The sequence below is a fragment of the Erinaceus europaeus genome, chromosome 15, assembly GCF_950295315.1.
Source record: "Erinaceus europaeus chromosome 15, mEriEur2.1, whole genome shotgun sequence".
NCBI lineage: Eukaryota > Metazoa > Chordata > Mammalia > Eulipotyphla > Erinaceidae > Erinaceus > Erinaceus europaeus.
Window position 1 is genome coordinate 24,789,379 of NC_080176.1, and position 25,957 is coordinate 24,815,335.

The 25,957-nt window shown below is 44.4% G+C and overlaps 1 protein-coding gene across 3 annotated transcripts in view; it reads left to right on the plus strand.

The window, feature by feature from the left end:
• Positions 1-2,353: 2,353 nt before the first annotated feature.
• Positions 2,354-25,957, plus strand: part of ZKSCAN5 (zinc finger with KRAB and SCAN domains 5) — a 31,243-nt gene continuing 7,639 nt past the window's right edge. The window contains exons 1-5 of one of the 3 annotated variants that reach the window (XM_060173317.1): positions 2,354-2,386; positions 3,769-4,292; positions 13,036-13,207; positions 21,022-21,098; positions 21,655-21,790. In XM_060173317.1, the coding sequence (XP_060029300.1) occupies positions 3,879-4,292; positions 13,036-13,207; positions 21,022-21,098; positions 21,655-21,790 (799 nt within the window). In that variant the 5' untranslated portion in view covers positions 2,354-2,386; positions 3,769-3,878. Of the gene's footprint in view, positions 2,387-2,948; positions 3,377-3,768; positions 4,293-13,035; positions 13,208-21,021; positions 21,099-21,654; positions 21,791-25,957 lie in introns of those variants that run through there. The other 2 variants (XM_060173315.1, XM_060173318.1) reach the window with 2 other exon arrangements.

Sequence of the window (25,957 nt, forward strand, 5' to 3'; positions counted from 1 at the left end):
CTCCATGTTTTAATAAACTTTAAAGTGATCTCAATGTAGATGCCTTTCTGGATCTTTCTGGGCTCGAACTGGGATCCTTAAGCCTGTCCTTGCGCTTTGCACCACGTGCACTTAAGCCACTGTGCTGCCTCCGGACTCCCCAACAGTTTTTTCTTTTTTAAAGAGATACACATGGCCCACACACATATGAAGAAATGCTCTACTTCTTGATGTGCTATCTTTAGAGAAATGCAAATTAAAATCACACAGATACCAGCTCACACCTGAATGAATGACTTACATCAACATACCAGAAAATGACAGGTGTTGGCGGAGGTTGTGGAGAAAAAGGAATTCTTCTACATTGCTGGTGGATTCCAAACTGGTGCAGCCCCTTTGAAAGACAGTAAGGAGAGTCCTTAAACAAATACAAATGGGATTACCTTATGGTCCAGCAACACCACTCTTAGACATTTATCCAGTGGACACTCAAACATTATTTTGAAGGCATATATGCGCTCCTATATTCATAGCTGCATTATTCACAATAGCCAAAAGAATGGAAGCAGCCTAAATGCTTATGACCCAATGACTGGCTAAAGAAGTTATGGGATATATACTCCATGTACTACTACTCTGTAATCAAAAAGATGGTATGTCTTTGGGGGGGCAAAATGGATGGAACTGGATGTGATCATCCTTAGCGAAATAAGAAATTTAAGACAGCCTGGCGGTGGCGCACTTGGTTAAGCGCACACACTACAATGCGCAAGAACCAGGGTTCAAGCCCCTGGTCCCCACCTGCAGGGGGAAAGCTTCACGAGTGGTGAAGTGGGACTGCAGGTGTCTCTCTGTCTCCCTCCATCTTTATCTCCCCTTCCCCTCAATTTATCTCTGTATCTATCTAATAAAAATAATTAAAATAGGGGTCGGGCGGTGGCGCAGTGGGTTAAGCGAACGTGGCGCAAAGCGCAGGGACTGGCGTAAGGATCCCGGTTCGAGCCCCCGGCTCCCCACCTGCAGGGGAGTCGCTTCACAGGCGGTGAAGCAGGTCTGCAGGTGTCTATCTTTCTCTCCCCCTCTCTCTCTGTCTTCCCCTCCTCTCTCCATTTCTCTCTGTCCTATCCAACAACAAATCAACGTCAACAATGGCAATAATAACGGCAACGAGGCTGCAACAACTAGGGCAACAAAAAGGGGGAAAAATGGCCTCCAGGAGCGGTGGATTCATGGTGCAGGCACCGAGCCCAGCAATAACCCTGGCGGAAAAAAAAAAAAATTTTTTTTTTAAAAAGAAATTTAAGACAACTACCAGATGATTCCACTCATATTCAGAATCTGGAGATCTGATTCACATGCACTTGCCAAACAAAAAACAGAAGCAAGAAAACCTAACACTTGTGAGAACTATGGTGTTATCTTTGGGAACATGGGAGATACAGAACTTTGGTAGTGGGTGTAGTTGGATTGTAATCTTACTATCTTATAACGTACTACTAATAACAAAGTTTTAAAAAGGTGATTTAAAAAAATTTTTAAAAATAATTATTTAATTTATTTATTCCCTTTTGTTGCCCTTGTTGTTTTATTGTTGTAGTTATTATTGTTGTTGTTGTTGGATAGGACAGAGAGAAATGGAGTGAGGAGGGGAAGACAGAGAGGAGGAGAGAAAGATAGACACCTGCAGACCTGCTTCACCGCCTGTGAAGCGACTCCCCTGCTGGTGGGGAGCTGGGGTTCGAACCGGGATCCTTTTGCTGGTCCTTGTGCTTTGTGCCACCTGCGCTTAACCCGCTGCGCTACAGCCCGACTCCCAAAAAGGTGATTTTATGAAAGATGAGCCCCACTTGTCTGGAGAAGCTCCGCATGGATGACTGGGCTCCCCACTTCTCACTCTTAGCTCCAGAGCTTTCCAGCTCACTTTGCCAATGGAAACTCCTCCTTCCTTTTTTTTTTTTTTTAATATAAAATTTTATTTATTTTCCCTTTTGTTGCCCTTGTTGTTATTGATGTCGTCGTTGGATAGGACAGAGAAAAATGGAGAGAGGAGGGAAAGACAGAGAGGGGGAGAGAAAGACAGACACCTGCACACCTGCTTCACTGCCTGTGAGGCGACTCCCCTGCAGGTGGGGAGCCGGGGGCTCGAACCGTATCTTTCTGCCGGTCCTTGCGCTTTGCACCATGTGTGCTTAACCCGCTGCACTACCGCCGGACTCTCTCCTCCTTTCTTTTGATAGGCCCGCGAGACTGAGGCAGCCAGACCGAGACAGAGTCGCGGTCCCAATGACTGAGGGAAGTGGCCAGCGCGTGGCATCCTGGGAGATGTAGTTCTGGTACCGCTTACCCTCCCCCACTTGGGGGTCTGACGGGGATTTTGGCCGGGTGAGGCGACTGCGGCGGTACGGAGGTAGGTGTGTCTGGGGATGGGTGGCAGGAAGGGGCGAGGGTGCAGGTTGAGTCGCCTCTGGGTTCATAATGAAAGAGAAGTGCAGGCTGGGGACTGGCGGATAGGACCGACCTGCTTCTAATGGGGACCAATCAGACACTAGTATCTGTTGCTTAAGCAACCGCTCCAGACATAGAGTTCTTAATCCAAGAGAATGGGAGGAACTTGGATTGTTTAAATGGCTCGGGGTAGTGAGCAGGGCAGGAAGGAGGGGAGAGTGGCTCTATTTTCTCCCCGACCCTGATGAAGCTGCTTGGCTCCTGTCGGCTGGACACGGCTGAGTGACGGGAAGGAGAACTGGGTCTGGGCCGGCTCCTTATCTCCTTCGTGATTGGCTCACAGTTTGGGGGCGGGGCTTAGGGCGGGCACCTCCCTCTGGCCTCCCTCAATGATTGGTATACATCCTCCTCTGGGGCGGGGCTTTGGGCGGGACTTCATATCCGCGGCCAAGCGAGAGCCTCCGGGATTCCTAGAGAGGACCCGGAAGTGCTCTGGGGTGGCGGGGCCTCTGGCTCTACCCTGCTGGGCTGGGAAAGCTTGGACTTGCTTACTTCCGGCGAGCGAGTGCTGCAAAGTGTCCGCTTGGGTTTTCTCGCCGTGCAAGAGAAGGAACCCGCCTCCCCGGCCTAGTCTGCGGGACTTTCCAAAGAGAAGCTCCCAGGGGATGGGGCAGTGAGGCGAGGACTCTGCATGCCTGCGGGCCGTCTGTCCCTGATCTGGACCGCGCCGGTGTCGGGGTCTTGGGTCAGCGGTGGTTCTGAAGACTCCAGGTCCAGTCTGCCCTTGTCACCCTGCTTCTCTGCGGGACCCATGAAGCCCCTCGTCAGTCTCTCCAGCTCTTGTGGCTTGAGGGACCGGCCCCTTCTGCCTGTTGTAATGTTTCTGACCCCTGTTCTGACTTAAGTTTTTGGCATATGGAGAGAGAAGGAGCGGCCGCGTCTGGAACAGTAAGTCGCCTCATCTGTGGGAAATTTCATGTTCGTCATCTCCTAGATAGTGTCTGATCTGGTCTAATGTCCGATTGTGTGTGTGTGTGTGTGTGTGTGTGTGTGTGTGTATCTTGACATTTAAAAAAGATGCTGGGGGGTTTGGAGAGATAGTATAATGGTTATGCAAAACAAAACAAAAACCTTGCATGGTAAGGCAAAAGGTCTCAGGTTCAGTGCCCAGCACCGCCATAAGTCAGAACTGAGCTGTGCTTTGGTAGAAGAAGAAAGGAAGAGAAATTGTATCAATGGCTCTCTTGTGGTCTGTATTTTCAAGTACATGGTTGTGCGGAGTCTTTAGTTGAGGTGACTGCTTTGTCACCTCATTGTTGATAATAATTTCCAATATATCAATAGGTTGCATACCAACGAGCGCACGCATCAAGAGATACTGACCAGCAGCAACAACAGGCTTGACTAGTGTAACTCAGGCCAGCCTGGAGACACAGACAGCAGCCTGAGCTGGAATGATAATGACAGAATCTGGGGAAGTTATAGACTTAGACTCTCCGGCTGAGACTTCCCAAGAGCAGGAGGACCTGCTGATAGTGAAGGTGGAGGAAGAAGACTGCGCGTGGATGAGGGAATACCGCCCGCCCACCTTTGAAACTTTTTACCAACGTTTCAAACACTTCCAGTACCATGAAGCTTCAGGCCCCCGGGAGGCCCTTAGCCAGCTCCGGGTGCTCTGTTGTGAGTGGTTGCGGCCTGAGATCCACACCAAGGAGCAGATCCTGGAGTTGTTGGTGCTGGAGCAGTTCCTGAGCATCCTGCCTGGAGAGTTCCAAACCTGGGTGAGAGAGCACCACCCAGAAAGCGGAGAAGAGGCTGTGGCAGTGGTGGAGAACATCCAGAGAGAACTAGAGACACGCAGACAGCAGGTCAGTCACTGGGGAGACATAGAGCCGTGAGGAAGGAGAGGTGTGGGGGGGACCATGCACTCATGCACGCACCTGGTTGAGCGCACACATTACAGTCATCAAGGATCTGGGTTAAAGCCATTGGTTCCCGCCTGCAGGGGGGAAGCATTACGAGCTGTGAAACAGTATTGCAGGTCTGTCTCGCTCTTTTAATAATTATTTATTATTATTATTTATTTTTTTTTTGCCTCCAGGGTTATTGCTGGGGCTGGGAGCCAGCACTAAAAATCCACTGCTCCTGGAGGCTATTTTTCCCATTTTGTTGTCCTTGTTGCCCTTGTTGTGGTTGTTATTGTTGTTATAGCATTTGTTGGATAGGACAGAGAGAAGTGGAGAGAGGAGGGGAAGACAGAGAGGGGGAGAGAAAGACAGACACCTACAGACCTGCTTCACCGCTTGTGAAGCATTGAGAAACAACCCCCCTGCAGGTGGGGAGCTGGGGACTCAAACCAGGATTCTTTGAACTTTGTGCCATGTACTCTTAACCTGCTGCGCTACCGCCCAGCCCCCTATTGTTATTATTACTTTTATATAAAATGGAAACATTGACGACCATAGGATAAGAGGGGGTACATTTCCACACATTGCCCACCCCTAGAGCTCCATATCCAATACCATCCCTTGATAGCTTCCCTGTTTTTTATCCCTCTGGGAGTATGGATCCAGGGTCATTATGGGGTACAGAAGGTGGGAGTCTGGTTTCTGTAACTGCTTCTTCACTAAACATAGGCATTGGCAGGTCAATCCATACTCCCAGCCTGTCTCTCTCTTTCCCTAGTGGGTCAGAGCTCTGGGGAGGCAGGGCTCCAGGACACATGGTGGGATCCTCTGCCCAGGGAAGTCAGGTTGGCATCATGGAAGCATCTGGAACCTGGTGGCTGAGAGTCCCAGGTTGAAAGCAGCTTCCTTGCAGAGCTCACACCAGTTGTTGTCTCCAGGCCACCATCTTGGCTCACCCAGGTGCCTCTCTCTCTTCCTTGCTTTCCCCCTTCCTCTCAGTTTCTCTCTATCTAATAAATAATATTTAAAAAAATAAAGGAAGGGGAGAGGAAGAGAGTGAAGGAGCTGCTGAACAGGGTAAGAGGCTCAGCAAGCAGGGCTACATTCATATTCTTTTGCTCTCACGGGGTTAGGTCCACAGTGGTGATTTGCTGCCACTTCCGCAAAGAGAAATGTTCAGTGTGTTGACCTAGAAAACACAATTTGTAGTTGTAGTTATGTCTAAAACCACTGTTATTATTTGACGTGATACAAAGTTCACAAGGTACATAACACCCCTAACTCCCCAGCTACCAAGTACTCCTCACTAGAGGCCACCTGTGTTAAGTGATACTTGTGTTTCTTTTTAGAGACCAATTATACTCTGCACATACAAGCTTGTCATGTATGTGGCATATTTGAAAAAAACACAGAAAATATATTTTTATTTTTTTAAACCCTTTTTTCTTTTTTTAATATTCATTTATTCCCTTTTGTTGCCCTTGTTGTCTTATTGTTGTAGTTATTATTCTTGTCACTTTTGTTGGATAGGACAGAGAGAAATGGAGAGCGCAGGGGAAGACAGAGGGGGGAGAGAAAGACAGACACCTGCTGACCAGCTTCACCGACTGTGAAGCAACTCCCCTGCAGGTGCGGAGTCGGGGCCGCAAACCAGGATCCTCATGCTGGTCCTTGCTCTTTGCACCACAGTGTGCTTAACCCACTGCGCTACCGCCCGACTCCCAAAAATATATTTTTAAAATCACTGTGCACTTCTGCTTTTTGCTTTTTCCTTCTATCTTGGCTTGTTCCATCTCAGTGCAAATAGAGCTGCATTTAAATTCCACTCTGTGGGAGTCGGGCTGTAGAGCAGTAGGTTAAGTGTGGGTGGCGCAAAGCTCAAGGACCAGCGTAAAGATCCCGGTTCAAGCCCCCGGCTCCCCACCTGCAGGGGAGTCGCTTCACAAGTGGTGAAGCAGGTCTGCAGGTGTCTTATCTTTCTCTTCCCCTGTCTTCCTCTCCTCTCTCCATTTCTCTCTCTGTCCTATCCAACAATGACGATGACACTAATAACTACAACAATAAAACAAGGGCAACAAAAGGAAATAAGTAAATAAAATAAATATTAAAAAAACAATAAATTCCACTCTGTGGCTGTACCTTAGCTGATTGAACTCCTGTCAGAGACCATTGATTTACTGCTTTAGGTGGTTCCTGAATGCTTGCTCTAATAAACTCTGCTACAGCATACATCATCAGCTGTAGAATGAATGCCTAGAGGTCAAATTGTTGTCTCAGGAGCTATATGCCGTGGCTTTCTTTGACAACTGTTGATAGATTGCCCTCTACGAAGGCCATACCAGTGTGTGGTCCCAGTGCCAACAAATGTGAGAAAATTTCCCCACAGAACCTGGCACCACGCTGATTTTTTCCACTTTCTGATTATTGCCTATGTGTAAATGGGATCTTCTATTTCTGTGCTGTTTAACTTGCCTTTTTCTTCTTTGAGTAACTTTTACCACAGTATGCATTTTATTTATTTAGTGACATACAAGTACAGAGGAGTAGTGTCACTCTGCACCCACCACCAAAGTTCTGTGTTCCTTTCCCCCAGTGGTAAACCATCATAGTTTTTACAAAGTCCCAGAGACAGGTTGGCTACTTCCTTTTTTTTTTTCTTTGCAAGTTAATGTGTTTCATTTCCCTATATTCCACAAATGAACAAAACCATCAGTTAGTTGTCTTTCACTTCCTTTTTTGCTTCACTAAACATAATCATCTCCAGTTCTATCCATTTTGTCCTGAAGAACTTAATATCATCTTTCTTAATTATAGAGTATAACAGCCAATCAAGTATGTGTCCCATATCTAAATTCTTTATCCAATGATCAGTCAGTGGGCATTTAGGCTGCTTCCACCCCTTGGTATTTCTGAATAATGTACCTGAGCACATAGGGTGCATTTGTCCTCCAAATAAATGTTTTTGGGGAGATAGCATAGTGGCTGTGCAGAAAGATTTCATGCTTGAGGCACCAAAGGTTCCAGGTTCAAACACTAGTACCACCAGAAAGTGGAATTTAGCAGTGCTCTGGTAAAAAAAAATAAATAAATGAAAGAAACCAGTGTTTTCATGTCTTTGATATATGCCTAGGAGTGTTAGTGCTGGACCTTAGGAGTCTCCATTTATATTCATTTAAGGACTCTACCCACAGCATATATTATTGTTGACCTATTCGAAAAAAATGAGCACTGTGTTTGGCAGGGGTACATAGCATAATGGTTATGCAAGGAAACTCTTATGCCTGAGGCTGGCTCCAAAGTGCTCTGGTAAAAAAAAAAAAAAAAAAAAAAAAAAAAAAAAAAAAAGCACTGTGTCTGCCATGTGAGTTGCAAGTTTTATCTTTTTTTTTTTTTATTTAAGAAAGGATTAATTAACAAAACTATAGGGTAGGAGGGGTGCAACTCCACACAATTCCCACCGCCCAAAGTTTTATCTTTTCTAATCTGTTGCTTGCCTTTGTTTATGGGGATACTTTGCAGGTTTTTTTTTTTTTCTTATTTATTTATTTATTTTTATTGCCACCAGGGTATCACTGGGGCGCTGGCACTTCTCCTAGCAGTCACTTTTTCTTTTTCCTTTTTTAATTAGATAAGACAGAGAAATTGAAAGGAGTAGGGAGGTAGAAGAGAGAAAGATGGGAGTTGGGTGGTGGCGCAGCAGGTTAAGCGCACGTGGCACGAAGCACAAAGCACAAGGACCGGAGTAAGGATCCCGGTTGGAGCTCCCAGCTCCCCACCTGCAGGGGAGTTGATTCACAGGCAGTGAAGCAGGTCTGCAGGTGTTTGTCTTTCTCTCCCCCTCTGTCTTCCCCTCCTCTCTCCATTTCTCTGTGTCCTATCTAACAACGACAACATCAATAACAACAATAATAACTACTATAATAAAACAAGGGCAACAAAAGGGAATAAATAAATATATATTAAAAAAGAAGTAGGGAGTTGGGCTGTAGCACAGCGGGTTAAGTGCATGTAGCACAAAGCGCAAGGATCGGCACAAGGATCCCAGTTTGAGCCCCCTGCTCCCCACCTGCAGGGGAGTCACATCACAGGTGGTGAAGCAGGTCTTCAAGTGTCTGTCTTTGTCTCCCCCTCTCTGTCTTCCCCTCCTCTCTCCATTTCTCTCTGTCCTATCCAACAACAACGACATCAATAATGACTACAAAAATAAAACAGCAAGGGCAACAAAAGGGAATAAATAAATATTAAAAAAAAAAAGTAGAGAGAAAGATACCTGCAGACTTGCTTCATCACTTATGAAGCACCCCACCTGTAGTCGGGGAATGGAGGCTCGAACCTGGATCCTTGCACTTGGTTTATTATTATTATTATTTATTTATTTATTATCCCTTTATTATTATTTTTAATGCCATCAATTTAAATTTTTTATGGTTTGGGGTTTTTAAAAAATATTTTTCTTTCTTTATTAGAGACAGAGAAATTGAGAGGGGAGAGGGATATAAAGAGGAAAAGAGACAGAGAGACATGTGTACCACTGCTTTACCACTCATCCACTCGTCAAGCTTTTCCCTTGCAGATGGGGACCAGGGGCTTGAATCTGGGTCCTTGTGCACTATAATGTGTGCGCTTAACCAGGTGCGCCACAGCCTGGCCCCTTGGTTTTTGGGTTTTGTGCCATGCTTGGAAGGGCCTTCTCTCCTAAATACCATATATATATATATTTCTCTGTTTCTATCCCACTTAAAAAAAAATCCTTTTAAAAGATGAAGCCTTCTGAAATTCATCTTGGTGTTTGATGTGCCGACAGTCTCCCTACCTTCCCCCCCAATTTATTGGGGGTGGTGGTTAATGGTTCACAATAGAGTTGTTGACAGTAGTTCCTCCCTTTTTGTTATTAGTGATTTGACAGTGGCTTATAATAAGACTGCTGGGGTAGAGTTCCACGCTACACCCACCACCAAAGTTCAGTGAGCCTCCCTTCCCAAAAAGTAACCACCACACATAATTCTCACAGAGAGAGCTGTCTGTCTTAGAGGCAGTTGGTCACTTTTTTTTTTTTTTTGCAAGCTCTTGTGTTTCAATTCCCTATATTCCTTCCAAATGTCTTTCCAGTCGCCCCAAGTAATCTATATAATAGTCTTTTATTTTTTTCTTTCTTTCTCTGGGTAAAATGCTGCCTTTATCACATAACAACTTTCTGCAAGTACTTGTGTCTTTTTTTAGTCTATTTTCTTGTCTTTAAAAATATATTTTATTAGTGGCCAGGTGGTGGCGCACCTAGTCGAGCACACATGTTGCCATGCTTGAGAATCAGGGTCCCCACCTGCAGAGGGAGACTTCATTAGCAGTAGGGCAGTTTTGCAGTTTTTAATCTTTCTCTCTTATTTTTCATTGTCTTTAAAAAAAAGAAAGGGAAGACAGAAAAAAAAAAAAAAAAGGTCACTATGAGCTATGGAAACATTAACACAGAGCCCCAGTTAACCCAGTAGTAAAAAATAAAAGGTATTTTATTTAGCAGTCCAGGAGGTGGTACGATAAATTATTGGATTCCCTCTCTCTCTCTCTCTCTTTTTAAAACTTATTAATGAGATAGATAGGAGGAGAGAGAGAGAACCAGACATACTCTGGTACATGTGCTGCCAGGGATTGAACTCAGGAGCTCATGCTTCAGAGTCCAACACTTTATCTACTGCACTACCTCCCAAGCCACTCTGTCTTTTTTTTTTTTTTTTTTGAGAGAGATGCAGGGATTGAACCTGGGGCTTTGGAGCCTCAGGCATGAGAGTCTGTTTGCATAACCATTATGCTATTTGCCCCAGCCCAAATCACTGGATTCTCAAGCATGAAGTTAAATGGTCCACTGCTCCAGGCTGACTTACTCAGATAGGAAGACATCACAGGGGGCAGGTGGTGGTGCACCTGGTTGAACGTACATGGTACAAAGCAGAAAGATCCAGGTCCAAGCCCTAGTCCCCACCTACATGGAGATAGCTACATGAGTGGTAAAGCAGTGCTGCAGGTGTCTTGCCAGGCCTCAAGGACTGCTTTATTGGCAACAAGGTGCCAGGCTGCCCTTTGATGTAGTTGGCATCATCTTAACTCTTGTTCTGAACAGGCCCTCAAAAACACGCACACTTCTCTGCAGAGACATTTGCTGCAGCTGTTCTGTAGATGCCTCTCTCTCTCTCTCTCTTTTTTTTTTTTGCCTCCAGGGTTTTGCCTGCACTACGAATCCACTGCTCCTGGAGGCTATTTTTTCTCTTTTGTTGCCCTTGTTGTTTATTATTGTTATTGGATAGGACAAAGAGAAATGGAGAGAGGAAGGGGAAGTAGAGGGGGAGAGAAAGATAGACACCTGCAGACCTGCTTCACTGCTTGTGAAGCCACCCACCTGCAGGTGGGGAGCTGGGAGCTCGAACTGGGATCCTTATACCGATACTTGCACTTTGTACCATGTGTGCTTAACCCACTGCTTGACCACCTACAGCTGCCTCTTAACGTAACCCCTACAACACACTTGCCAGGCCTAAGGGCTTTGAAATGGAAAGGATGGGTCAGGGAGTAGTAATTCTAGTTCTATGCAGGATCTTATTACCTGCTGGGGTGCCACTGAACTTCTACCTTCCAGAAGAGGCAGCTCTAGATACTAGCAGAATGGATCCAGCGACGCCTGGGCCAAGTGAGTGCTAAGGACAGAAAGATGGACGAGGGTAGCAAGTGGATGTGAACTAGCTGGGTCTTGCTGCCATACTCGGACCTGTTCTGCTGGGAAATTGAGGGTGACTTTCCTGTGCCCTGTTTTAGCCTCTCCAAGCTCCTTTCTCGCTGGCCTCCTTCCTTCACTGACCTTGACCCTTTCACACTTCCTGTTTCTGCCCATGCTCTTTGTGTTGGGGTGGCCACCTTCCACCTGTCCCTCCTCCTCCACCTCTTTCCCTTCCTCCTTCTCCTCCCTTCCTCATCCCACTGTACATATGATGCTAGGGGTTGATCTCAGGACCTGCACTACCTCTTTTTTTTTTTTTTTTCATTTCTTTATTGGGGAATTAATGTTTTACATTTGACAGTAGATACAATAGTTTGTACATGCATAACATTTCCCAGTTTTCCATATAACAATACAACCCCCACTAGGTCCTCTTGTGCTACCTTCTTTTTTCTCCCTCAAACCATTTTATTAGGGCAATAGTGATCTGACCTGCAGGGCAGTTATTGTCACATGGGTACAGTTTTAATTTAATTTAATTAATTAATTAATTAATTAATTATTTTTTATTATTTTTAAATACAAAGAGTGTTTTTTAAAAATATTCCCTTTTGTTGCCCTTGTTGTTTTATTGTTGTAGTTATTATTGATGTTGTTGTTGTTGGGTAGGACAGAGAGAAATGGAGAGAGGTGGGGAAGACAGAGGGGGAGAGAAAGATAGACACCTGTAGACCTGCTTTACCGCCTGTGAAGCGATTCTCCTGCAGTGGGGAGCTGGGGGCTCGAACCAGTATCCTTACGCCTGTCCTTGCTTTGCGCCACCTGCACTTAACCCGCTGCGCTACTGCCCGACTCCCCTATTTATTTATTTTTTAAAGTTTTTTTTTATATTTATTTTCCCTTTTGTTGCCCTTTTTTTGTTATTGATGTTGTCATTGTTGGATAGGACAGAGACAAATGGAGAGAGGAGGGGAAGACAGAGAGTGAGAGAGAAAGATAGACACCTGCAGACCTGTTTCACCACCACCTGTGTAAGCGACTCCCCTGCAGGTGGGGAGCCAGGGGTTCGAACCAGGTTCCTTACGCTGGTCCTTGCACTTTATGCCACATGCACTTAACTTGCTGTGCTACCACCTGACTCTCTGGGTACAGTTTCTTACTTCCCTGTGATATATGTCTGCACACCACACCTACCACCAGCTTAAGTCCTTCACCACCATGCACCCTGTGTTTGAGGCATTTTTTTTTTTTTATCTTGCTTTTGTTATTTAAGATCCTCCAGGGTTATCTCTGGAGCTCGGTGCCTGCACTACAAATCCACTGGTCCTGGAGGCTATTTTTTCCCTTTTTGTTGCCCTTGTTTATTGTCATTGTTGTTGTTGTTATTGCTGATTGTTGTTGTTGGATAGGACAGAGAGAAATGAAGAGGGGAAGACAGAGGGGGAGAGAAAGATAGACACCTGCAGACCTGTTTCACTGCCTGTGAAGCGACCCCCCCCTGCAGGTGGGGTCAGGGGGCTTGAACCTGAATCCTTGCACATTGTAATGTGAACTCTACCAAAGGCACCCCCTACCCCAACTCCTCGTTCTGTATGTCAGCAAGGCCATCCCTGACCATCCAGACCAAGATGACCCTCATCCATCCATCCATCCATCCTGTCTCATGACACCAATTTATTCTTCTTCCCAACATGTAACAGTTTATAATTGTGTATCTGTTTGTGTGTTGACATGTTTAACAAAAGTCTTCTTCAACTAGTCCACAAATCATGTTTAGGAAGCCAACTCACAGTAGACACACTTTAAATAATTGGCAAAGGGCCTGATCTCAACCCCCAGCACCACCAGAAACCAGAATTGAGCAGTGCTGTGGTATTTTTTCTCTCTCTTTCCCTCTCATTAAAATAAAATAAAAATAATTGACTGGGATGCAAGAATGACATGACATTATTGGATTCTTCGGTAGCCTTCTCAGTTATTTGCTGATTGTTGTGGTTCTAGACTGTGGCTTGTCCTGAAGAGATTCCACAGAAGATGGTGCCACTGGAAGTGGTGCAGGAGCCCTTGAGTCCTGTGCTCCTGTCCATGGAGACCCAGACTAAGCAAGAGCCACAGAAACCTCATCTTCTGGCAGAAAATGGTGAGGACCAGCCAATCAGTGGAACAGATGTGGGTAAGTGGTATCTGTGGGAGAGAGGCAGTGTACTGGGGAGCCTCTCTGCCGTCAGCAGGGCTGGGGATCTAGAGTCCCTTTGTGAAGAGAGGCCAGCTTGAAGGGTGGTACGAACTAATCCACAGATGTAGTCTAAACAAAAACTGTAACATATGTGATGGCTACTTTAAGCATAAGTCCTCTTTTTAGATTTGATTAATTATTTAGGAGAAAGAGGGAACCAGGGTATCACTCTGGTATATGGATAGAGAGAAATTGAGAGGAGGTAGGGAGATAAGAGAAGAGGAGAGAGATACACCTGCAAACCTGCTCCACTGCTCATGAAGCACTTCCCCTGCAGGTGGGGAGTGGGGACTTGAACACAGGTCCTTGCCTATGGTAATGTGTATACTCTGACATGTGTACCACCCACAGGCCCCCCCCAAGCACAAGTACTTTATTAACAAGAAAGACAGGAGGAGAGAGAGAGAGAGAGAGAAAGAATAAATCAGACATTCACTCTGGTACATGTGCTGCCAGGGATTGAACTCAGGACCTCATGCTTGAGAATCCAATGCATTGATCATTGTGCCACCTCCCAGACCACAAGTACTTTTTTTTTTTTTTGCCTCCAGGGTTATTGCTGGGGCTCGGTGCTTGCAACACGCACCACAAATCCACTGCTCTTGGAGGCTGTATTTCCCATTTTGTTGCCCTTGTTGTTGTGCTTGCTTTAGTTGTTATTGTTAAAGCTGTTGTTGTTGGATAGGACAGAGAGAAATGGAGAGAGGAGGGGAAGACAGAGAGGAGGAGAGAAGGATAGACACCTGCAGACCTACTTCACCGCTTGTGAAGCGACTCCCCATGCAGGTGGGGAGCAGGGGGCTCGAACCAGGATCCTGATGCCGGCCCCTGCGCTCTGCGTCATTTGCACTTAACCTGCTGCGCTACCACCCTGACTCTCGCACAAGTACTTTTTAACAGCACCACTTTCGTGATTAGGGGGATGAACTCAGGGCCTCATACTTGTGAAGTACCACTGAGTCACTTCCCTGGCCCAATTTTTATTCTGTATTTTGAGTGAGAGAAGAGAGAGAAAGAGAGAGGGAGAAAATAGAAATATCACCTCTTCACTGATGGAGTTCCCTTGATGCAGCAATAGTTCTTCTGTGTGGTGTTGGGGATAGAAACCAGGGTCCCAAGTGTAGTAAGGAACATACTTTATCTGCTGAACTATTTTCTGGTCCAGAATTTGTTGTCTTAATGTGTCTATTAAAAAAATTCTCCAGTTCCTAACTGGATTTATTTATTTATGGCTGCTTGTTGTTTCATCTTGAAATATATATATTTGTTAACTAGAGCACAGTTCAACTCTGGCTTATGATGATGCAAGGGACTGAACCTGGGACTTTGGAGCCTCAGGAATGAGAATCTGTTTGCATAACCATTATGCCATCTACCCCTGCTCCATCTTGAAATATTCTATAATGCCATATTTCACAATGACCTTTATTTACTTTTTGTTATCATTATTTTTTTTAGATAGAGACGGAGAGAGTGAGAGACTACAGCACCAAAGCTCCCTTCCATGTGGTGAGGGTCGGGCTTCACAATGACCTTCAGAGCATTTGTTCTCTCTCTCCATTTCCACCCCCTACACCCCAATTTAATGACCTATGTTAGGTGAATCAAGGAAGAAGATAGAACCACTGTGTATCTTATTTATTCTGTTAACTGGTAAATATATAATTCCTAATAAAGAATTCTTTCAGGTATATCTCTATATAGAAATGAAACAATTCCAGGAGTCGGGCAGTAGCGCAGTGGGTTAAGCGCAGGTGGCGCAAAGTGCAAGGACCAACGTAAGGATCCAGGTTCGAGCCCCCGGCTCCCCACCTGCAGGGGAGTCGCTTCACAGGTGGTGAAGCAGGTCTGCAGGTGTCTGTCTTTCTCTCCCTGTCTTCCCCATCTCTCTCCATTTCTCTCTGTCCTATCCAACAACAACAACACTAATAACAACAATAAAACAAGGGCAACAAATGGGAATAGATAAATAAATATTTTTTTTAAAAAAGAAATGAAACAATTCCTAGGACAGTGAAATAGATAAATATTTCAATCTTTTGCAGGCCTGGGTGGTGGCTTATCTGGTTAAGTGGACACGATAGAGAGCACTAGGACCTGGGTTCAAGCTTCTGCAGCCCACCTACAGGGGGGAAGCTTCATGAATGGTGAAGCAGATCTGCAGATGTCTCTGTCTCTCCCTGTCTATCCCCTTCCCTCTTAAGTTTCTATGTGTCCTAGTAAATAAAATAAAGTTAAGAAAAAATTCCCTGAACCACCACAAATCAGGCTGGGCAGTGCTTTGATGAAAAAAAAGGAAAAGAATAAATATGAGTTGGGTGGTAATGCAGCGGGTTAAGTGCTTGTGGAGCAAAGCGCAAGGATCAGCGTAAGGATCCTGGTTTGAGCCGCCGGCTCCCCACCTGCAGGGGAGTCACTTTACAAGCAGTGAAGCAGGTCTGCAGGTGTCATATCTTTCTTCCCCCTCTGTCTTCCCTTCCTCTCCATTTCTCTCTGTCATATACAACAACATCAATAGCAACAACAATAATGACTACAACAATAAAAAAGGGCAACAAAAGGGAATAAACAAATAAATATAAAACTTAAGAAAAAGAAGAAACATAGACAAATGTTTTATATTTATTTGATAGAGACATCCAGAAATGGAGAGGAAGGGAAGATAGGTAGAGAGACAGAGAGACACCTGCAGCCCTGCTTCACCACTTTCTCCCTGCAGGTGGGGACCGGGGGCTTGAACCCGGGTCTTTGCACACTGTAACATGTGCTCTCAACCAGGTGCGCCACCACCCGGCCCCAAATAAATAATTTTTAAGAATTGGCATATCGCACCAAAGTAAAAGACTCTGGGGTGGGGGTCGGTGGGTGGGGAGACTACAGGTCCAAGAAGGATGACAGAGGACCTAGTGGGGGTTGTATTGTTATATGGGAAAATGGGGAATGTTATGCATGTACAATTTATTGTATTTACTGTTGAATGTAAAACATTAATTCCCCAATAAAGAAATTAAAATGAATAAATAAATAAATAATTAAAAAATATTTATTTATTCCCTTTTGTTGCCCTTGTTGTTTTATTGTTGTAGTTATTGTTGTTGTTGTTGGATAGGACAGAGAGAAATGGAGAGAGGAGGGGAAGACAGAGAGGAGGAGAGAAAGATAGACACCTGCAGACCTGCTTCACCGCCTGTGAAGCGACTCCCCTGCAGGTGGGGAGCCGGGGTTCGAACCGGGATCCTCCGGGGTTCGAACCGGGATCCTTATGCCGGTCCTTGTGCTTTGCGCCACCTGCGCTTAACCCGCTGCGCTACAGCCCGACTCCCAATAAATAATTTTTAAAAAGTAACTATAAGGGCTGTCTGGTGAAGAGCTCAATTGGATAGTGTGCTTCTTTGCCATTCCTGTATCCAGGTTCAAAGCTGGCCTCCATGGCATTGAAGGAAGCTTTTCTGTTTCTCCCTAAGAAGAAGAAATTATAACGTCAAATGAAATCCATTTTATATGTATTCACTAGTTCTTTTAAAAAAATATTTATTTATTTATTTCCTTTTGTTGCCCTTGTTGTTTTTTTGTTGTTGTAGTTGTTATTGATGATGTCGTTGTTGGATCGGACAGAAAGAAATAGAGAGAGGAGGGAAAGACAGAGAGGGGGAGAGAAAGATAGACACCTGCAGACCTGTTTCACTGCCTGTGAAGCAACTCCCCTGCAGGTAGGGAGCCAGGGGCTTGAACCGGGATCCTCATGCTGGTCCTTGCACTTTGCGTCATGTGCACTTAACCCGCTTCGCTACCGCCCGACTCCCTTATTCACTAGTTCTTTTTTTTTAAATATTTATTTATTTATTTTCACTTTTGTTGCCCTTGTTGTTTAACATTGTTGTAGTTATTGTTGTCATTATTGTTAGATAGGACAGAGAGAAATGGAGGGAGGAGGGGAAGACTGAGAGGAGGAGAGAAAGACAGACACCTGCAGACTTGCTTCACTGCCTGTGAAGTGACTCCCCTGCAGGTGGGGAGCTGGGGGCTCAAACCGCGATCTTTAAGCTGGTCCTTGTGCTTTGCACCACATGGGCTTAACCCGCTGCACTACCACCCGACTCCCCTATTCACTGGTTCTTACTAGAGCCTGAGATTGAACCTGGGGCCTAAGAGCCTCAGGCTTAAAAGTCTGTTGCACAAATAATTGTGCTGTTTCCCCCCGTATCTCTTCAGCCTATTTTTTAATTAATTAATTAATTAATTATTTTTAAGTTATTCCATTTTTGGTGCCCTTGTTGTCTAATCCTATTTTAAAAACATACTGGGACAGATACTCTTTTGGTGTTATTGTTATTGTTCTTCAGAAGATGTCTAAAATAATAAAAGTTCTGCAATCCCAGTCCTTAAAAATAGTTAAGGCTGGCGAAATAGCTCTCTCTTGGGTAATGTGCTGCTTTGCTGTTGTGTGACCTGGGCTCAAACCTGGCCCTGCCACATTGAAGGGAGTTTCAGTGCTGTGGTCTCTTGCTCTGGCTCTCTTCCACTGCTTAAAAAAAAAAAAAAAATTAAGGTGGGGGTAGATTAGATAGCATAATGGTTTGCAAAGAGACTCATGCCTGAGGCTCCAAAGTCCCAGGTTCAATTCCCCACACCACCATAAGCCAGAGCTGAGCAGTGCTCTGGTTAAAAAAAAAAAAGGGTGGTTCCAGGTGGTGGTGTATCCATTTAAGCACATATAGTATAGAGTACAAGGATCTGGGTCTGAGCCCCAGTCTCCCCACCTGCAGGGATGTAACCTCACAAGCAGTAAAGCAGGTCTGCAGGTGTCTTATCTTTCTCCCTCTCTATCTCTCTCTCTCCCTCCTCTCTTAATTTCTCTGTCCTGTTCAATAAAATGGAAAAGATGACCACCAGGAGCAGTGGATTCATAATGCCGGCACTGAGTCCCAGCGATAACCCTGGAAGCAAAATAAATAAATAAATAAATAAAATAATAAGTAAACAAAGGTTAAAACTAGTACCCAGGAGGTGATTTAAACATTGAATTCATAAGCATGACATCACATTCCCAAGTCAACCCACAGCTTTGCCTGTGCTAGAGTAATGTTCTGGTCCTCTCATTCCTCTCTCTCTCTTATTAAAAACTAAATTTAAAAACACTTCCCAACTATTGCAGAATGTCTGAAATGGGGCCCCAGAGCTTGCTTATCCAGTAGTGCACACACTGTACCACGTGTGAGGACTCAGGCTCATGCCCCTGCTAACACATGGCGTCATCACTTGCACTGGTGGATACTTCGTGAGTGGTGGAGCAGTGTGGTGGTGTTTCTCCTCCTCTCTCTCCCTTCTGTTTCCCTTTCCTCTGTCTCTGTCTGGAATTGAAAGGAACATTAAAAAGTGACTGCAGGAGCTGTGGGATCTTGCCGACATAAAGCTCTGGTGGACAGAAATTACAAAAAGGGCCCCAAACAAAATTGTGTCAATAAACCTAGTTGGCATGCTGAGGGACTGTGCTTAAACTATCTGTCCAGTAGATAATCTTGTTCTGTGTTGGTGGAGAGTTAAGTCACTGGGGCTGAGAAAGGTCCAAGGTCACAAAGTGACACAGGGATTTTACTTCAGTGCAGCTCTACATTGACACTTTCACCCCACTCAGAGCTGTCTCACCTCTGTTTGGCCCATGTGTCTCCAACAGGTGTGCCGGCACATGATCCTTATCTCCTCCCTTTCTTTCTTCTTAAATATATCATTATGCACCATTTTCTAGTCCTTGAAAATAAACAGGCCACATGTGCACTTATGGCCTCTGGCCCATGGAAAGACTAAGTGTTGAGTTCAAGATCTGCCCAGGTCAGAGCACACAAACAGACCTGGGTGCACTAAGGTCTGTGCCTGGAGAGTGTTGTTTTATCCGGGCTGGCTTCACGGGCGGGTAACAGAGACGACCAGAGACACACGGCTGGGCTGAGAACGCAGTTTAATCTTTATTCACGAACGGGCAAATCACCACACCATGTGCTTTTCTCCATCATCCTCTCTCCGCCGCTGCTGCTGGGACTCTGCCCGTCCTTAGCATAGGGGGCGGGGAGAAAGCGGGCGCGAAACTAGCAAGGGGCAAACCAATTCTTCTCAGAGGTGGGGGGGGAAGGGAACATACCAACAGGAGAGCACCCTCATCTCTGTAGCATACACCCCTACCCCCTCCCCCAGAGCCCCTATAGTGGAAAGGCTTCCTGAAACTCCAACCTGGCCTCCTGCACTCCAGGTGCGCTGCCTCTGCTTCTACAGAAACTTACTTGAACTTTACTACCTTACACTGAAAGCTAGCTAGGCTTTCACATCTTCTCACCCCCCTGAATCAAAGGCTGAAATTTGTTGTTTTCTGGAGGTTTATTTATCTATGAGAGAAAGAACCAGAGCATCACTCTGGCATATGTGAATCTACGTATCAAACTCGGGACCTCATGGTTGGAGAGCCTCACACTCAGTCCACTGTGCCACTTCCCAGGCCACCCATTGGCAGTGCTTTAGGTGATTATTCCTGCAGCACACAGAGTAGACATGATATGTAGTCATGAACTGACCATACAGCCACCCTAATTGTTCGTGGAAGGAAGGGAAGGTTGCAAGTTATGGGCCACCATTTTGGTCCAAAGGAGAGAAGCACAAGCTCCACCTAGAAGCTTGTGAGAAATGTAAATGATGGCCCCTAAACCAGCTGGATGAGAGAGAACTTGTCCTTTACCAAGACTCCTCGTTGTGATTTTTTTTTTAAATTTATCTATTTTCCCTTTTATTGCCCTTGTTTTTTTTATTGTTGTTGTAGTTATGATTATTGTTGCTGTTGTTGTCATTGTTGTTAGATAGGACAGAGAGAAATGGAGAGAGGAAGATAGAGGGGGAGAGAAAGATAGACATATGAAGGCCTGCTTCACTGCTTGTGAAGCGACTCCTTTGCAGGTGGGGAGCTGGGGCTCGAACTGGGATCCTTGCCTGGTCCTTGCATTTTGTGTCATGTGCGCTTAATCCGCTGTGCTACCACCTGACTCCCTCAATGTGATTTTTAGTTTGTTTGACCAGAGCACTACTCAGCTGTGGCTAATGGTGGTACTGGGGATGGATCCTGAGGCCTCTCTCTTGAACGTCCTGTTCGCTACTGTTGTACTATCTCCTCGTACCTCCCCTCACATGATTTACTTGCTCATGAGAGCTTGAGAAGTCTTTGAAGACTTTGGGGTTGGTGTGGTGGCGCACCTGGTTGATTGCCCATGTTACAGTGTGCAAGGACCCGGGTTTGAGCCCTCGGTCCCCACCTGCAGGGGGCAAACTTTGCAAGTGGTGAAGCAGTGTTGCAGGTGTCTCTTTGTCTCTATTTTCTCCCACTCTCAATTTCAGACTATCTATCCAATAAATAAACAGATAATAAAAAAACAAAGTTTCAAACTGCGCACTGTCAGTTTCACGGACGTACTATAATGCAAAGCATACCCTTACAAGGGCATGGCAGAATCTGAGGCCAGCTTCAGGGGTTAGCCTAACCAGTGCAGACAGTCTAATTTCTGTGGGCGGTCAAGGGTCAAGAATAGAGTGGAGATGGTGGGGGTCAGAATGTAGAGGGTTTTGAGAATCAAGTAAAATTTGACCTGGGTGCAGTTGAGCACCACTGTGAATCCTTGAGCAGAGGTGGGTCAGTGATCTGCTGGTGATGTAGTGTGGCTTTCAGGTATCTGGACCAGGCTGTTTTCACTGATAACCTCTCTCTCCTCCCTCAGCCCTTCCCACGCTCCAGGTTGCTTCTCAGAAGGACAGCCAAGAGCTGACGGCCTCACTTCTCTCAGCCGGGTCCCAGGTGAGCTAGTGACCCTGTGCCCACGGTCAGCACCCACAGTTGCTCTTGGGCCGTTGTTGCCTTAATCTTGGATAGAGCAGTTTTTTTTTTTTTGCCTCCAGGGTTATCATTGGGACTTGGTGCCTGCACCATGAATCCACTGCTTCTGGTGGCTTTATCCATTTTTGTTGTTGTTGGATAGAATAGAAATTGAGAGAGGAGGGGAAGATAGAGAGGAGGAGAAAAAGATAGATACCTGCAGACCTGCTTCACTGCTTGCAGTGACCCTGCTGCAGGTGGGGAGCTGGGTGCTCAAACCAGGATCCTTGCACCAGTCCTTGTGCTTCATACTATGTGCATTTATACTGATACGTTACTGCCCGGCCCCCTAGTTTTGTCTTTTTAATCAGAGACCAGGCCCATCCTGGGCTGGTGTTTTGATGTCTTTTGCCATTATACCCCACCGCCCCCAGACAGTCCCCCCACTCTCCACTTCTTTCTTTAATGATCCCAGTTCCTGCCTCACCCCAGAAAGGAACCAAGGGCATAGTAATTTAGTGGTGATCTCATGTTTCAGAAGTTGGTAAAAATTGAAGATGTGGCTGATGTGGCTGTTTCCTTCATCCTGGAGGAATGGGGACATGTGGACCAGTCCCAGAAGCCCCTCCATAAGGATGACAAGGAGGATAACTATGCGAGTATTACCTCCATGGGTAAGAGCAGCTTCATCTGCCAGTGTGCTGGCATGGTTTAATTTTGTTATGTTGTAAAGACTGTTTCTGGTGGGTTGGGGAAACAAACGGTATAATAGGGAGACAGTATAACACAAAAGACTTTCATGCCTGAGACTCTGTGGTCCCAGGTTCAATCCCTACCACCGCCAGAAGCTAGGGCTGAGCAGTGTTCTGGTCTTTCTCTTTTTATTTATTTTTATTATTAAAAATAAAATAAATAAAATATATCTTTTAAAAAGACTTTTTTGGCACATTGTAAGAAAACAATGTTTTTGTGGTCAGGGAGGTGGCACAGTGGATAAAACATTGGATCCTCAACCATGAGGTCCCGAGTTTGGTTCCCAGAAGCACATGTACCAGAGTGATGGCTGGCTCTTTCTCTCCTCCTATCTCTCTCATGAATAAATAAATAAATTCTTAAAAAGGAAAGAAAAGAAAACAATGTTTTCTTTTTTTTTTTATATTTATTTTATTTATTTATTCCCTTTTGTTGCCCTTGTTGTTTTATTGTTATAGTTATTATTGTTGTTGTCGTTGTTGGATAGGACAGAGAGAAATGGAGAGAGGAGGGGAAGACAGAGAGGAGGAGAGAAAGATAGACACCTGCAGACCTGCTTCACCGCCTGTGAAGCGACTCCCCTGCAGGTGGGGAGCCGGGGTTCAAACCAGGATCCTTATGCCGATCTTTGTGCTTTGCGCCACCTGCGTTTAACCCGCAGCGCTACAGCCCGACTCCCAGAAAACAATGTTTTCATTGTTATGGCTTTGCTCTTTATCCCTCTTGTGAAAGAGTAGCTGAGTCCCCGCCCCATTCAGCTTACCTTATTTCCATCGTGATGAAGACTGATGAGTCTTGAGGAACAGCATTTACACCCCAGCAAGTGTTTTCTTCACTACTGTGAAATCAAAAGAGCTTAGAACCAACAGGTGTAAGTTCTAACAGATGTGCCACAGTTACTGTATGTCACTTCTGGACAACGGAATACTTCCTGAGTAATTGTCCTCTGTGAGTGCGCCTCAGACTTTTGATATTATCAAGGTTACAGTATGTCACTAGTGGTGAAGCAGGGCTGCAGGTGTCTCTCTGTCTCCCTCTCTATCTCCCACTCCCCTCTCAATTTCTCTGTCTCTATCCAATAATAAAGAAAATTAAAAATTAAAAAGTAATTAAATATCTCAACACTGTGGCAAGCATTTTGGTATTTATGACTACTAGCTTTTAAATGAGTTATTTTAAAAGAACCAATATATTTAACTGACATTGATATGTTTCAGATGAAATACATAAATGCTGCCAGTTTTCTTTTGGCATTACATAGGGTGTTGGTTCAATCACAGGTTTCTCTTTAAAATGTATATGGCTGACTCTTACCGTTGTTACTATTAATAATATTACATTTTGTTTCCTTTGATTTATTTGTATTTCCTCTGCTAGTTTAATTTATTAGTGGTGCTCTTCCATCTTAAATTATTTTAGGGGGCTGGGGAGACAGCATAATGGTTATGCAAAAGCCTTTCAAGCTTAAGGCTCTGAGGTCCCAGGTTTAATTCCCAGCCCCACCATAAGCCAGAACTGAGCTGTGTTCTGGTACCTCTCTCTCTCTCTCTCTTTCTCTCTCTCTCTCAGTATCTTTTTCTCTGAATCTACACTTTCTCATTAAAATAACAAAATAAATAAAATGTGAAAAAAAGAAAGAGAAATGCTTAAAAAAAAAAAAAGAAAGAAATTATTTTGGGGAAGCAATTACAGAAGCCAGACCTTCCACCTTCTGCAACCCATAATGACCTTGGGTCCATACTCCCAGAGGGATAGAGAATGGGAAAGCTATCAGGGGATGGGAAGGGATATAGAGATCTGGTGGTGGGAATTGTGTGGAGTTGTACTCCTCCTAGCCTACAGTTTTGTTAATGTCTCCTTTTTTAAATAAAAAAATAAAATAAAATAAATTATTTCTAGGGCAGGGGTAGATAGCATAATGGTTATGCAAAGAGACTCTCAAGCCAGAGTGGAACAGTGCTCTGGTTAAAAAAAAAAAAAAGAAATTATTTCTACAAGGAAATATATATATGAATTTATTTTACCAGAGCACTGGTGGTGCGGCGGATTGAACCTGGACCTGGGACTTTGGAACCTCAGGCATGAGAATCTCTTTGCATAACCATTGTGCTGTCTACCCCCACCACAAATTACTTTTCAAATACTTGAGCCTGCTAATATTGTTTCAACATTCTCAACAATGTTAACAGGTACTTAGTGGCTATCAGAGGTTTAGAATAGTACTTTTTTTTTTCTATACCAGTCTCTAAATCATTTTAAATTCTGGCTTTTTGTGATCTGGGAGGTGGAGCAGTAGTTAAAGCATTGGACTCTCAGGCATGAGGTCCCAAGTTCAATCCCTGGCAGTACATGTACCAGAGTGATGTCTAGTTCTTTCTCTCTCTCTCCTGTCTTTTCATTAATAAACAAATAAAAATCTTTTAAAAAAAATTCTGGCTTTTTTTTCATTATCTTTTCATTACAAATCTGTATATACTACATTAAGTTCATTAAAAGCTAATTTTTTAAAACTTTATTATATTTGTTTGTTTATTTATTTATTTATTTATTTATTTATTGGATAGAGACAGCCAGAAATTGAGAGGGAAGGGGGTGATAGGAAGGGAGAGAGACACACCTGCAGCCCTGCTTCACCACTTGCAAAGTTTTTCACCTGCAGGTGGAGACTGGAGGCTCAAACCTAGTTCCTTGTGCATTGTAACATGTGTACTCAAACAGGTGTGCCCGGCCCCTAAAAGCTAATTCTGTCCCTTAGCAACAGTTAACCTTTTATTCTTGACACAGCCCCCCACTCTCCTTTCTTTCTTTTTTTTTTTAACAATTAAAAAAATTTTTTAAAAAAATATTATTTATTTATTCCCTTTTGCTGCCCTTGTTGTTTTATTGTTGTAGTTATTATTGTTGTTGTCGTTGTTGGATAGGACAGAGAGAAATGGAGAGAGGAGGGGAAGACAGAGAGGAGGAGAGAAAGATAGACACCTTCAGACCTGCTTCACCACCTGTGAAGCGACTCCCCTGCAGGTGAGGAGCCGGTGTTCGAACCGGGATCCTTATGCCGGTTCTTGTGCTTTGCGCCATCTGCGCTTAACCCACTGTCCACTCTCCTTTCTTATAAGCAATAATTGACCTTTTGGTATGAATAACTTTTTTTTCAACTTAGTTTAGCTATTTGCTTTATCTTATAACAAAAGTGAAATTACATGTTGCTGGTTCAACTATACAAAACTGTAATTTCATAGACATCTGTGTTCATCTATGACTACTGAGTTCTAAGTTCTTGACAGTAGCTGGTTCTTTTCATTGCCTTCTGTAAACTCTATCTTAGCAAACTGAGAGTCTTTGGAGACTGAAAAAGCTTGAAAAATTATCTTTCTTGTCTATCTAGGCTATGAATAAACAGGAAGAAAGAAGGTGAAGAGTGGATTTAAGCTGCACAACCTAATATCAAATTTGAAAAAATATATTCCATATTGCACAAGTAGCCCCACCTGCAGAGGGAAAGCTTTTGCAAGTGGTGAAGCAGGGCTGCAGGTGTCTCTCTTTCTATCTCCCTCTGTCTCCCCCTTCCTTCTTAATTTCTGGCTGTTTCTCTCTATCCAATAAATAAAAGCAATAAAAAAATCTTAAAAAATTGCACAAGTATTCACAGGTGGGTACCATGCAAAGAGGATATCATCCTCATTAAATAAAAGAACTATTCTACCAGTTCCAGCCCTTTGAACCATATTGTCAGTTTTTCCTTTCAGAGCCTGTCTTTCATTTCCTGCTGTCTTTTTTTTAAACATCTTTTGAAAATTTTTAAAAAATTATTTATTTATTTTTAATTTCTTTATTGGGGAATTAATGTTTTACATTCCACAGTAAATATAATAGTTTGTACATGCATAACATTCCCCAGTTTCCCATATAACAAACAACCCCCACTAGGTCCTCTGTCATCCTTCTTGGACCTGTATTTATTGGATAGAGACAGGTAGAAATTAAGAGGGAAAGGGGTGATAGGGAGGGAGAGAGAGACAGAGAGACACCTGCAGCCCTGCTTCACCACTTGTGAAGCTTTCTTCCTGCAGGTGGGAACCAAGGGATCA